At 40.3% G+C, this 14799-nt stretch overlaps 1 protein-coding gene across 2 annotated transcripts in view; it reads left to right on the forward strand.

Moving 5' to 3' along the window:
• The window catches only part of Osbp (oxysterol binding protein), a 261125-nt gene that overhangs the window by 66884 nt on the left and 179442 nt on the right, over window positions 1–14799 (forward strand). For both annotated transcript variants that reach the window (XM_076188974.1, XM_076188975.1), the window contains exon 3: window positions 737–984. In XM_076188974.1, the coding sequence (XP_076045089.1) occupies window positions 737–984 (248 nt within the window). The remainder of the gene's footprint in view (window positions 1–736; window positions 985–14799) is intronic.

Here is a 14799-nt window from a genome sequence, read left to right on the forward strand (position 1 = left end):
ACACTTACTAGCAATGCCATTCCTTCCCCAACTTGCCCTTTAGCCACTCCTGACACTACCCACTATATACCCAAACTAGTTAATTTTTCTCTTTCAGGTTTATTTCACTCATTGTTAATATATTCATCTTCTTTCTCATAAACATACTACCAATCTCATTCCTTTTGCTCTCATCCATACCACATCCAAATGTATTTATCTATTTACTAGGGTTCTGGTTGGAGTCTTCCCAGACCACCTTATGCCTTGACTTTTTGAAAGAGAAAATACATAGTGGGGGATCTCTATTCCCCTCACTCTGTCACATTTTGTTTTCTTCAACAACACACATGGGAATATGGCAGCAGCATTCTTCTCTCACAATGGGGAGAGATTAAAAAAAGGAATAGTTATAGAAGTAGTTAAGAATATGTTCTAGGGGACAGCAGCAGTGTAAAAGTACCTTATCATTCCTGTATGAGTAGAGATTTTATTCCAATATACACATACATGAATTATATGTGGCTCTTGTCTGTAGGGAAACCCCAAACCATTCTCTGACATGCTGATTGGATGTTACCATTCAGTCATTACCCCAATACATGCATTAATTTATGTATTGATACTCATGTGCCCATGTATACACATGTACCAGTATTCATCTTCATCACTAATGAGTTGCCACTAGCCTTCTTCCTGCAGTCCCATGTCACTTCATGTTCTGTCATTGACATATGTTATTTATTGTATCACACAGAGGACGAGGATGAGGAGGAGGTGGGTGAGGTGAGCCGAGATGATGTCAATAGCACAGTCAAGGTTCTGACAGCCAAGCTTGAAGACTTACGCACATGTCATGACATCATCCTGAAGCATGGGACAGCTCTTCAGAAGTCATTGTCTGAACTTGAGACATTAGAGTCCACCCATGACATCACACCCAAAATCAAGACTGTGAATGAAAGGGCAACACTCTTTAGGATCTCTTCAAATGTTATGATTAATGTAAGTAAAGAATATTTTGTGTTGGGAGTGACGGAGATTTTGATTATATTACAAGTTGATTTCCACTGTCCATTTATGATGCAGGTTGTATACCAGTATTGATAGTGTTATGACTCAGACTGGAAAGATACTTGTTAACCATAAGGGCATAGCAAGTGCCCAAGCCACAACAAAGTTAGAAAGGGGTTATAGAAATGCATCAGACTATTGTTATGCCGAAAGACAAAGGGCAGTGTTAACCATTTAATATTTCAGTCTGAAATAGAATCAAATGGAGACAACATAAACTAATAAAACAATATTAATAATATTAATCTTAACACACAATAAAAATAAATGGGAAATGAGATATGTAGAAAATATAGAACGGGTAAGACTGAAACCTGGCACGTTGAGTCGGCTGTTATCCAAACAATAACTATTACAATCCAGAGGGGGCGAAGCTGGCAGCTAGCTAGAGGCGAGTCTGTCGAGTCTTGGGAATGCTTAGCTTATATAGGGGAACTAGGCTGACATCTTGGCTAGTGATTGGCCGAGAACAGTTGTTCAGGCTGAACTGCCGAACTATCGCTTGGCTGTGGAGCGACTGAAGTGGGGGTAGGGGAGAAGGCTGACTGCTTGTTTCTTTGAAGTAGGATGATAGTGGTAGTAGGAAGGGTGTCATTCAGGTGAATGGGTACCTTAATGGGGATCAGACGCTCTAGAAAGCCAATTAAAAAAAAAAAAAATATCCCAACACTATTCAAAAATGTGTAGGGAAGTTAATTTTAGCCATTGGCACTCGCAAACATGTGCTAAGTAAGTTTAAAGGGACAATAGGCGTATTAGTCACATGCAAGAATGAACCCTACACGTGGCAAAATACAGCTTTTTTTCTGCGTGTCTTTTTCTCGATATTTCCCTTTGTCTTGTGTGTGAAAATCTAGTGGCATTTGGCATCTTTTGCTCTTAGTTGTCGTACAGACTTGGGCAAAAATTTGTGCTCTTTGATGAAATGAACCTTTTGCAATGGGTGGCACTCACTTGTTTGGTGATAAGGGAAGGTGCCCATTGCTGATTAAAAAATAACCCTTATCAATGATTTGACACTGTGACGGCACCCCAGCAGTGAGGCTTTTACCCATAAAAGGTGATAAAGGCACAGAAAAGAAGGAGAGAGAGAAAAAAAGGCTCACCATTGCAACATTCAACAGATACTAAAGTAAGTGAAAAAGGATTATTTCTATTTTAAATATCATTATAAACAAAGACTTTGAGTATAATTTATATATAAAAATCTTTAGAATGTTATATTAGAAAATAATTCCAGTCATAACATACAAAACCAAAGTATGTTGTACGAGAAAGTTCAGACATCTTACTGAAAACTTTGAAGCCCGGTTACTCAAAACAAACATTTTTTGGTTTCAAATATTTGCCAAATTAAAAAAAATAAATAAAATTTTCTTCAAACTTACCATGCTAACGCATGAATGTTGTGCCTTTCTCATGTAAGTTTTGATTAATGATTAAAATGATAAATAATATCGCTAGAGGGAATTTTATCAGAAAAAACGCTATTGGTGCGACATCACAGTCATACATTTTATGAGCTATGTATATCCTGATCTATTAAGATTTTAGAAAAAAACGAAATTACACGCTGTTTGTATAGTATTTGATATTGTACATGCAAAAGCAGGTTAGTCTAGGTAAAGTATTAAGATCGGAAAACATTTATGACGTCATCAGTGACATCATATGGACTGATGGATGAAGAGACAACATACATTGTTCAAATGCTCATGTAATATGGAAAATAATAATTTGATCATACTTTAAAAATATCATGTCGATATATAAAAAAACTTTTTTTTATTAATATTTTTCTATCAGTGCATCAGATCCCCCTTAACCCCTTCCATACGGTGCCGCACACGTAGGCGTCATGAGGAGCAAGTGGATTCGCGACGCTGCCATATCGGCGTCTTGATTATATTTATTGTAGTCGCCCGTAGTGAAGTGGTTAACACCCGGATGGGTTATCGTGTCACCTGGCTAGGGGTAATATCGTGACCCCCCCCCCCCCACACACACACCGAAGACCTCTGAAGGAGAACACAAAGGAGGTTAGCTGACTTGAGCCCAGGAGAAAGTATCTGCTATGATGTTGTCAGGCCCTTTTATATGGTGGATATGTAGATGGTACTCTTGTAAGGTTAGAGCCCAATGAAGAATCTTCTGATTCTGCAGCTTTGCTTTCTGAATGAAAGCAAGAGGGTTATGGTCGGTGAATATCTTGATGGGTGCTAATGATGACTGGAGGTAACACCGAAACTTCTTGATTGCCAGGGCAAGGTATAGGGCTTCCTTCTCTATGGAGGAGTAGCTCTCTCCATGTTTGTTGAGCTTTGCTGAGAAGAAGGCCACAAGATGGAGAATGGTGGAGGTAGGATCAGGTTGTAGCAACACTGCCCCCACTCTAACTCCACTGGCATCTATTTGCAGGTAGAATGGTAGGTTGTAGTTAGGAGTCTTGAGCACCAGTTCGGAAGTCAGGAACGGTTTGATGTTCTCGAAAGATATCTGGCAGGATGGGGACCACTGGAAGGATTTGGCTGAACTGGTCAGGTTGGTAAGGGGAGCCATGACGATGGAGAAGTTCTTGCAGAAGCTGCGATAATATCCAGCCATACCAAGGAACCTCATCACCTCCTTCCTTGTCCTTGGTGTAGGGAAGGCTAGGATTGCTTCCATGTTGGCTGTCTAGGGCTGCACTGAACCACGACCTACGGTGTGGCCTAGGTAAGTCATGGTCCCTCGAGCAAAAACGGACTTCTGCAAATTGATCACCAAGCCCACCTCCTTCAGACGATGGTATAGACCATCTAGTTAGGCCAAGTGGTCTTCCCAGTTGTCAGCTACCACCACCACATCATCGAGATATGCTCCTACTCCAGGTAGACCTTGGATGACAGCATTAATTAACCTCTGGAAGGTAGCAGTGGTGTTAGTAAGTCCAAACGTCATCACTCTGTATTGGTACAGACCAAAAGGGGTTACTAAGGCAGAGATGGCTTTTGCTTCTTAGGTTAAGGCTACTTGATAATAGCCTTTTAGCAAGTCTATGGTAGTTATGAAGGGGGCATCACCTATCATATCTAGTAACTGTTCAATAAGGGGCAATGGGTATGCACCCTGGACAGTGACATTATTTATCTTATGATATTCTGTACACATACGAAAGGAATTATCTGCCTTTGGTACTAAAAGGCAGGGTGAAGCCCAAGGGGAATGGCTAGGTTCTGCCAAACCATGATCTAGGAGATACTGGACTTCTTTTCTAAGGATTTCAGTCTTTTCGGGGTTTAGGAGATATGGACGCTGTCTAATGGGAACTTCATTTAGATCTTTTAACTGAATATTATGTTGGAAAACATTGCATAAGCCAGGATGGTCTAGGGTAAGTTCTGGAAACCATTTTATGATACTGATTAATTAAGTTTTTTGACTTGGGTGAATCCCAGAGAGATACTTATCCAGGTGGTGTAATGTTTCTCTATTGGAGAAGGCACTGTTGGGCAGGGGGGAGATCTGTAGTTAGGGTGCCTTTGTCCTTTGGCAATGTTACAGGATTCACAATAGATATGGGCACGGTCTTGGTATCCTCCTCTGGTGGTCTGGAAAGGTAACGTTTGATAAGATTTACGTGTACCAGCTGTTGTTTTTTCCTTGTCAGGATTTTCAATTATATAATTTAAAGGTCCTTGTTGTTCTAGGATCTTATATGGACCAAAAAACTTTTTATAAAAAGGGTTAGTTGATAGAGGGAGAAAGGCTAACACCATATCACCTACCTTGAAAGTTCTTACTTTGGAGGTTCTATCATACTCCAACTTACTCCTTTTCTGAAACTGGAAAAAATGGGCCTTGGACAAGGTTCTCACCTCCTGCAATTTACTTCTCAAAATCTGGATATATGAATGAACATTCGTTTTCTCCTGATTAGATTTAAACCATTGTTCTTTGAACAAGGTCAAGGGTCCTCTTAAGGATCGCTCGTATAATAATTCAAAGGGTGAGAACCCCATGGCCTCATGGTTAGCTTCTCTGATGGATAAGAGAATCCAATTGAGATAAGAGTCCCAACTGGACCCTGTATCTAGGCAATATTTGCGCAGCATGGCTTTCAGCGATTGATGGTACCTTTCCACACAACCCTGAGATTGCGGGTGGTAAGCGGAGGATGTAATATGCTCTATCCCTAACTCCGTAAGGACCTGGTTGAAAAGAGAACTAGTAAAATTGATTTCTTGATCAGATTGAATTTGTCTAGGGATTCCTTTAGAGGTAAACATTGACAATAAAAGTTTAATGATTGACCTGAAATTGATTTAAGAGGAAATGCCTCACTGAGGGTAACAGGTAGCCACATCGACAACAGTATACATGTATTCATTACCCTTCTTTGATCTAGGTAATGGTCCCACGCAATCTATTACTATTTTATTAAAGAGTTCCTCACTGATGGGAATGGGGTTAAGTGGGCCTTTAGGAAGTTTTTGATTTGGCTTACCCGCCTCCTGGCAGACGTGACAGGTCCTGATGAAGTTAGAGATGTCTTTTCACATTCCCAGCCAGAAAAATTGCTCAGATATCTTGAGGTATGTTTTCCTCACTCCTAAGTGTTCTTCGAAACCATCATGAGCTAATTTCAATACACTACTTCTGACTGAGCGAGGAAGTACATTTTGTTGTTTTTCTGCCCATGTTTGTATACTCCCATCAAGATTCCATCTTGAAAATAGAAGCAAGGGGTGGTGTCTATGTCTGCTTTGGTTGTGGCTATGTGTAGTAAGTAGGAGAGTGTATCATCCTTTTGTTGAGCTTGGATGAATTCATCCTTGGTTAGGGTCAGAGGAGAGGTGGGCAAAGACTTGAGTAAGGGTGAGGAATTTGAGGGTGGAGAAGACGTTACCTTACTTTGGGATTGAGTGCAGGCAGGAAACAGATGTGGACAACTTTCATCCAATTCAAGGGTGGGACTTGCAGGTAAAGGTTCACCTACTGTCCTTGGTGGGGGGAACAGTTAGGGTATCAGCGAGATCATTACCCAATGGGAACTTTATCCTGTGAATAGGTAAGGATCCGTGACGTACTGCAACTTGCACTTGAGAAGTAAGGAATGCACATTCTAGGTAAACTTCTGCTAGGGGGTAAGAAGTTTGACTTGTAAGATCAGACAATAAAACCTTTTCACCTGTAAATGCATTGGATATATTGGGAATGACATCGGAGAGGAGAATTGACTGGGCTGCCCCTGTATCCCTGAGTATGGTAACGGGGTAATTAGGACCACCTTTATGTAAGGATACTCTTCCTTGGAAAATGTATGGGTCAAAAGAAGTATGAGGATTATGAACATTAGAGGCTGCAATAGGTTTAGATTTGGTACTATGATCTTTAAGCTTGTTTGAGGCTTTACAACCTGGATGATTACATTCTTGAATGGAGTGACCTGTCTTTTTACAATAACTACACTGTACTGGCTGGGAAATACGATTATAATTGATGTTACTTCCTACTTTACCACCTGCTCCTTCAGGGCGATAACCAGAAGAGGATCTCACAATGGGGCTTTGCCTGCGAGTTCCGCTTCCCCACGTCTCTATCATTAAGGCTTGGGCATCAACTAACTCTGTGGCCTGGATCAGGTCTTTTTCCCTTCTATCTTCTACATATCTCAAAAGGTGAAAGGGGATTTTACTTTTCCATTCCTCCATGACTATAGTATTGAGGAGTTCTGAAAAGGTAGTTACATTTATAGCCTCTAACCATTTTTTACACTAAGTTTTTGTGAGGCAAATTCAATATAAGTTTGGGCATGAGATTTTGTTAAAGATCTGAATTTTTGTCTATAGCCATCAGGGGTTAGAGCATATGCATGTAGAACCTGTTTCTTAATGAAATCGTAATCATTGGGCCTGTCTAAAGTATTGTACACCTGAAGAACTTTTCCTGTTAATTTCGGAGTTAGTATTGTAAGCCAGTTATCTTTGGGCCACACCTGTTTGAGAGCTTTAGATTCAAAGGTTTTGAAGTTGCCGTCTACATCCTCTGGTAAGAATGCAGGGATCAAAGAAGATAAATTACCTACATTAAGTCGTACTTCTTTCTCCTGAATGTGTAATTCTCTTTTTTTGCTTTTCTCTTTTATTGTGACTTCCTTAGTTCTGATGTCTTTTTTCATTTCTAATCTCTCTCTTTCCAATGCTAATTTCTCTCTTTCCAATTCTCTTTCTTTTTCTAATCTCTCTCTTTCTAATAATCTTTCCTTTTCTAATCTCTCTCGTTCCAATTCTAATTTTGAATGTTCTAATTGAAATTGACATTGTCTTAATTGTTCCAGTTGCATATTGTCTGCTGGTTTGGTTGTCGGGGATTGTCTGGTAGGAGACTGTTCAGGGCTAAGAGACCTGGCCGTTGCTCCATCCTGGTCTTTAGGGAATGTTAAACTGGGGGTAGTCGGTGTGTCTATGGCTACGGTCTCTATTATTCCTAATTGAACCAGCTGTTCCACCACTATTTTCTTTATTATGCTTTTTGGCTTGGAGGACTGAATGTCCATGTTACAGTAACTTAATATGTCCTTCCAATCATCCTTTATAACTTGTCCCTGTAAGGTTACATATGAGGGATTGGCCACAAAATTTTCCAAATTGAACATTTTATTGAGACTTGAGAACTAGTTGTAACTAGTTGTTGATAGACTACAACGTGTGGGTTTAAACAAGAATAGTCCTTCAATAACGTAAACAGGCCCTCTGATTCCGGTTATCGTTATACCCATCAATCTAGCCTATGATTTTGTTTGTGTGAAAAGATGCTCGTCTATACTGTATAGAAATTGATTTGATAGCAAGCGATACTTGATATAGAGACTTGAATGGATAATTGGATACTTGGATGAAGTATTCGATTGAGACAGGGCTCCAACTAAAGATACTTGAACGAAATGAAATGAGACTTGGGTAAGGATGAATACTCTGATAATTGAGTGATATTTGATACAATACACAAACAAAATGAGTCTGGAGGAGTGGAAAGAAACACTATCAAATCCTAACCACTGATAGAATCCATTAGTGTGGGCTAAACACTTAAATTGAATAAATTCTATATGGCTGCTAGTCCTGCTTATTGTAAGCAATTTTGCGGTGTGTACCAAACGGGTCATTTGTTCCCGTAAGACTTTAAACGACACTCACAAAATTAAAAATCGTTGGTCAATTTTCGACTCTTAGAATTATGATTGCATTTAATACTTAGAATAATGATAGCATGTAATACTGAAAATAAATGTTGAGGCACTGTCCTGAAATAAGGTGATTAATGAAAAGGAGGGGGAGGAGGTAACAACTTACTCAATAGTTATGTGAAACAGTTATGGAGATCCTACGCATTGGTCGCCACTTGTTAAGACTCAGACTGGAAAGATACTTGTTAACCATAAGGGCATAGCGAGTGCCCAAGCCATAACAAAGTTAGAATGGGGTTATAGAAACGCATCAGACTATTGGTATGCCGAAAGACAGAGGACAGTGTTAACCATTTAATATTTCAGTATGAAATATAATCAAACAGAGACAACATAAACTAACAAAACAATATTAATAATATTAATCCTAACACACAATAGAAATAAATGGGGAATGAGATATGTAGAAAATATAGAACGGGTAAGACTGAAACCTGGCACGTTGAGTCGTCTGTTATCCAAACAATAACTATTACAATCCAGAGGGGGGCAAAGCTGGCAGCTAGCTAGAGGCGAGTCTGTCGAGTCTTGGGAATGCCTAAGCTTATATAGGGGAACTAGGCTGACATCTTGGCCAGTGATTGGCCAAGGATGGTTGTTCAGGCCGAGCTGCCGAACTGTCGCTTGGCTGTGGAGCGACCGAAGTAGGGGTAGGGGAGAAGGCTGACTGCTTGTTTCTTCGAAGTAGGATGATAGTGGTAGTAGGAAGGGTGAATGGGTACCTTAACCACTTCCATACGGTGACACCTACGTAGGCGGTATGAGGAGCAAGTGGGTACGCGATGATGCCGATGTTGCCATCTTGATTATATTTATTGTAGTCATACCTACGAAACCTTCATTCTCTCTAAACTGGCTTCATCATATTTTCTATGGTTATCAAAATACATGGGTGAAAGAGAACGAACGATTGAGCACTGACTTTATTTTTTATAATGCGATTATTATGATGCAACATCGCACGTCGGGCAGCTAGTGCTGCCAGATGTGCGATGTGCCTCGGAGTGAAGAGGTTAACACCTGGATGGAGTATCGTGTCACCTGGCTAGGGGTAATATCGTGATAATAGTATAATTTACATACCTAGTCCTACTTACAAAGTTGAATTTGAGAAGATAAGAGATGTCCTATCATTGTTGTCCAGTCCTTCAAAAGTTTATCTATTGAATTTAGAGGGCTCGGGTCAACATCACATCTCTGCAGGCTTGACCCTGGCTGTTATCCAATTGTAGTATACAAGATAGAATCCTGTCCCTTGTTCTCCAATTATCATACCTTGTATATGGTTTCAGCTGGGTTATATTACACCTATTTCAAGAGTTTAGACATCTGTTTAGAAAATCTTTTCTCGTTCTTTACACAACTTTTTTTTTTATTTTCTAATTGTTCCAACCTTATGATACCCTCTTATCCCAGAGCATCTCTGTCACTTTTGTCTACCACCATATACACGCACTCACAAACATTGCAAACTACAGCTATTCACACAGCACTACACCTGACATCTGGAAGCATGGGAAAATAATCTTTATCCCAAAACCCAATAAAGACCCAACAATCCCAACATTGCACCGCCCAATCACATTTCTCTGCACCCCTTCCAAAGTCATTGAATGCCTTATACTTCAAATCATCACACCACATATTCCCCTTGCTGAATCAAGCCCAAGCTCAAAAAATACATAAGTTCAAATCCAAATATGATAATTGGAAATCAAAGATATAGATTAAGTTGGAACCGTACATGAACTTGAGGCTAGGAAGGATAGATAATATATAATTAGAGAATAGGAGATAGGACCCAATGAGCACTGCTCCTTTTTCTGTATACTACAATTAGATAAATACACACACACACACACACACACACACACACACAATATTCTTTACATAATATATGATGTGATAAATTGTGCAAGTCCTGGATGGGCTTCTAATCTCACTAAGACACCACAACACCTTACAAACTATAGATCAAAGTCCTAAAGATGTCAAAATTTTGTCTTTGTCTCCCTGGCATTGTCATCTATGAGAAGAAACGTGTGATTCAACTCTCATTAAATTAGCTGGTGAATAAAAAAGAAAATATTACATAGTCTAAATTTATTCACAACACAGTTTGAAACATGTTCCATCAGCACAAAGGTTAAAATTTATATGAAACTCATTGTTAGGTAAGAAATTGGGTGCTATGAAGATACAAAGCTCAGTTATATTTCAGTCAGGCAGAAATTTATGCTTGAAGCTCCTGTATTTGAGGACTGTCTAAGGGCAGTCTTCTTTAATGTTCCAACAGTAGTCTGCCATCATATTTTTGTCCCATCTTGGTAGCGCTCCTTTAGGGTTTTGAGATCCTAATGGAACTGCTTTTCTTACCACTTAATGCCCCTAAGTTGTCAGGAAATCTATCAAGATGACTATAGGAAATCGAGTTTGACACTCATGTTGCATCCAAGGTCATGAAAAGCTGACAAAGTTGTTACAAGTGTTTCAAAGTTGTCAGCCTTTTTATTACCGAGAAAGTTTTCCATTACCACCACAAATGAAAGCCACGTTCCCCTTTCCATATCATTATCGTTCTGGCAAAGTCTTGATCACGTACAAGTGTGTGAAGTTGTGGTCCATCAAACACACCTGCCTTGATCTTCTCGAATGACAAAGCAGGGAGAACCGAGATTATGTGCTAGAACCATTCACTGTCAGTATTTAATACTCTGATAAACTTTCATCAGGCTCAGCTTGATGTAGAGAGGGGAAAATGTAATCTCTTCTTGACTGACAATTGGATCATTAACTACTTGGCATCCCAGTTTCCAGAGTTTCATGTTAGGGCCACTCTCTCTGGTTCCATTGTCTGTCTCTAGCTATGTTGTCCCACATGCAAAGAAAGCAGGGGGACTTTGTAAATTCCCTTTGTTGACCAAGGAGGATGTTCACCATATTAAAATCCATGCAAATTGTCCAGTTGTGCTCATGGTATTTTAGTAGGTCTATCACAGTTTTAATGTCATTATGCTTCTCTTGTATACACACAGAATGACTTACTGGAACAGCTCCATATACATTGCCATTATGTAGTAGAACATGCTTCAGGCTGCACTTAGAACTATCTAGAAATAATCTCCAATCATTTGGATTATACATTGGAATCCCTAATTCCTGGAGAAGAACCCAAGATATCGTGGCAGTAAACAAACTTATTCTCCTCTTTAAAAAAAATTCTACTAAAACCTGTACCCAATATTGGAAGTATGAAACTTTTGTTATTTGGTTCAGTAGAGCCTTTTCTTGCAACCTAGAAGCTAACATTTCTTCTGCATTTTTGGAAAGACCCAAATCACGCATGAGGTCATTTAGTTCTGGCTGGCTAAACTGTTGAGGAGTTGATGACTGATGTAGAATAAGAAGGATCATCAGAATCTGCCAGTATTTCTTGAGATTCATCATCAGTCTTGCATTTCATCGCTACCCTCTTCTTCAGATGGAGACTAACTCATTAAAAACTGGAATTGGTAGCTCATCAGAGTACATGTAGAGTAGGTCGAATTGCTGTGGGGATACTAGGATAAGTGATTTTATGTCTGTTTTTCTTTACAACACCTTTTGTGTTGATTAGACAAAAATAGCAGTCAGTTGTTGTTGTTGTCGTTCCCTAGACTGTCTGTCCGAGCAGTCCCGTCTCCCCAAGGAAGGCCACAGCCGAAACTGGGTTTTCCCACAAATCCTTTATAGAGTGTATGTTGTGTTGTTTGCGTGCATGATTGTGTATAATGCAGTCTTCCATTATGTGTTGTATGGTATGGGGTGAAGTGTTACATCCTGGGCAGCTGTTCACAACACGGTCGTCCAGCCTCTTCTGGTAGCTTAGAAGTGCTGGGTGGTGACCGCATCGCAGTCTGGCCAAGTGGACTCTGTCCTTTCGTGGGAGAGAGGATTCAGAAGGGTGGATATCAGGGGGTCTGGCATGCAGCAGTGTGTTGTCTTTCAGTGTGTTAATGGAGCGGTGAGTGATATGATTATGAATATGTTTCCGGAGGCTGGTATTTGGTGGTTGTGGAGGAAGAGAAGAGAGTATCTGTGCGTAATAAAGGTCTTTGGGTGTAGTTTTAATGTTTCTTGGTGTGTGTGGGTGTTCTGCTATGTAGTGTAGCGGGTGTGATGTGTTTGTGGTGGCTGCAGCAAGTGTTTGTGTGCCTCTCATGTCGAGGTGGTCCTTGACTTTGAGGACTTTTGTTTCATGGTGTAAATGGTCTGTAGGTGATGTATTTGTGCAGCCTGTAATTGTTTTTAGGGCTTTGTTTTGTATGATTTGAAGGGTGTTGTGGTGTGTCTCACTGAGATTAGGAGCCCATGCAGGACTCGCATAATTCATCACTGAGCGTATGCATTGTTTGTATATTGTTATATTAGTTTCTTTGTTTTGTCCAAATGTTGTTCCAGTGATTGACTTAAGTGCGTTAAGTCTAGGTGTGCATTTGTTTTTTATGTTTGTGAGGTGTTGTTTGAAAGACATGGATGTATCGTATGTTACACCAAGAATTTTCGGTGTGTTTGTGTGTGGTATTAGAGTGTTGTTGATGTAGAGATGAGGTATGTATTTGTGTTCTTTTGTCCAGTTGGTGAGAAGTGTTGCTGTAGATTTGGTTGGAGCTATTTTGAGTCTGTTTGTGATGAACCATGTGTTGAGTGTGTCAAGGTAAGGCTGGATTATTTCTGCAGCTTTGTCTGTGTTACGATGTGTGCATGTGATTGTTATGTCGTCTGCGTAGGAAGAGATTTGTATTTCTGAGGTGTCTGGCGTGGGTAAGTCATGCATGTATAGATTAAATAATGTGGGGGATAGAACTGAGCCCTGTGGTACTCCGTTCTTAATGTTTCTGATGTGCGATGATTGGCCATTATATGACACATGAGCATTCCTGCCTGCCAGATAATTGGCCAGCCATCTTTTGGTGTTATTGTGCATGTCTGTGTTATATATTTTATTTGTTAGGTTGTGGCGGGGGATAGCATCAAAAGCTTTACTAATGTCCAATGTTATAAGAAGTGTTCTGTGGTGGGGCCTATCTGAATTGATGCCATCAAAAATTCTTTGTGTGAGGTTTGTCAGAAGAGTGTTTGTGGAGTGTAGTGGCCTAAAGCCGTGTTGTGAGTCAGCAAGGGGAATATATGGTGTGACAAGTTTAAGTATTAGGCGTTCAATGACTTTAGAGGGGGTGCAGAGAAGTGTGATTGGGCGGTGCGATGTTGGGATTGTTGGGTCTTTGTTCGGTTTTGGAATGGTGATTATTTTACCATGCTTCCAGATGTCGGGTATAGTGTTGTGTGAATAGCTGTAGTTTGCAATGTTTGTGAGTGCGTGTATACCTTGTGGTCCAATGTGTTTTAGGTGGATGTTGCTTATGTTATCAGGGCCACAGGCAGATGAGTGCTTGAGATTATGCATTATGAGTTTTGTCTGACTGTCTATGAAGGGTGTATAGTCTGAGTCTGTGGGGAAGTCTTTCTTACGTCGAATGGTGCGTCGGTCGTCAGGGTGAGATGTAAGATGGCTTGTCTGTGCAAAATGACGTATGAGTGCGTTTGCTTGTTGTCTGTTTGAGGGTAGATTATCTGTTGTTGTGATTATTGCTGCGTGAGAGCGTGTAGTGTTAGTGTTGGATAGTGTGATGCTGTTGAGTGTTTTGTACAATTTGCTGGTGTTTGTTTTGTGATCAAGTGTATTGATAAAGTTTTGCCAATTTTGTGTTTTTTGTTCATGTATTTTATTGGCAATCACAGTGTTTAGTGTTTGTATTTGGTCTGCTATGTTTTGAGGGATAGGTGTGGGGGTATCGTGTTTAAGTGTGTCACGTTGTCTGATGAGGTCTTGGATTTCTGGTGTGAAGTTGGGGTTGTGTGATTTTCTGTTGCCTCTAGGGATGTATCTCTTGTCTGCGTTTTGTATGATTGTATTAAAAGCGTGCACAGCATTGTTTATGTTTGTGATTGGTGTACTGTTAAGTGTTTCAAAATGTTGTTCTGTCTCTTCAGTAAAGGCTTCCCAGTTAGCTCTCTTGTAATTGGTGTAAGTGTGTCTGTGGCCAGCTGGGGTGCATCTTGTTTTGGTGGTGATGATGATTGGAAGGTGGTCAGAGCCAAGGGCTCCGACCACTCTCCATGATGTTGTTGGGGTTAGGCAGGGGGAGCAAAAGGTGATATCAGGAGAGGAGGGAGTGTAGAGGGCTTGGTATGGGATATGTGTATGATTATGCGTGTTGTTCATGATAGTCAATGAGTCGAATTGAGTCTGTATATCAAGCCCTCTGTCTGTGTCAGGGTTGTCGACAAACCAGGCAGACGACTTGGCGTTGAAGTCACCACCCATGATCAGGTTGGGGATTGAGGTTAGTTGGCTGAGTTGAGGTCTGAAGGTGTTTGGAACTGTGGGGGATGATTGGGGGGGAATGTACATGTTAACTATTGTTAGTGTTGAATTGTTGCCTGTGCGGATACGAATGGATTGGGTTTCTGTTGTG

This window comes from Oratosquilla oratoria, chromosome 8 (assembly GCF_046742065.1).
Source record: "Oratosquilla oratoria isolate Oo_2021 chromosome 8, ASM4674206v1, whole genome shotgun sequence".
Lineage (NCBI taxonomy): Eukaryota > Metazoa > Arthropoda > Malacostraca > Stomatopoda > Squillidae > Oratosquilla > Oratosquilla oratoria.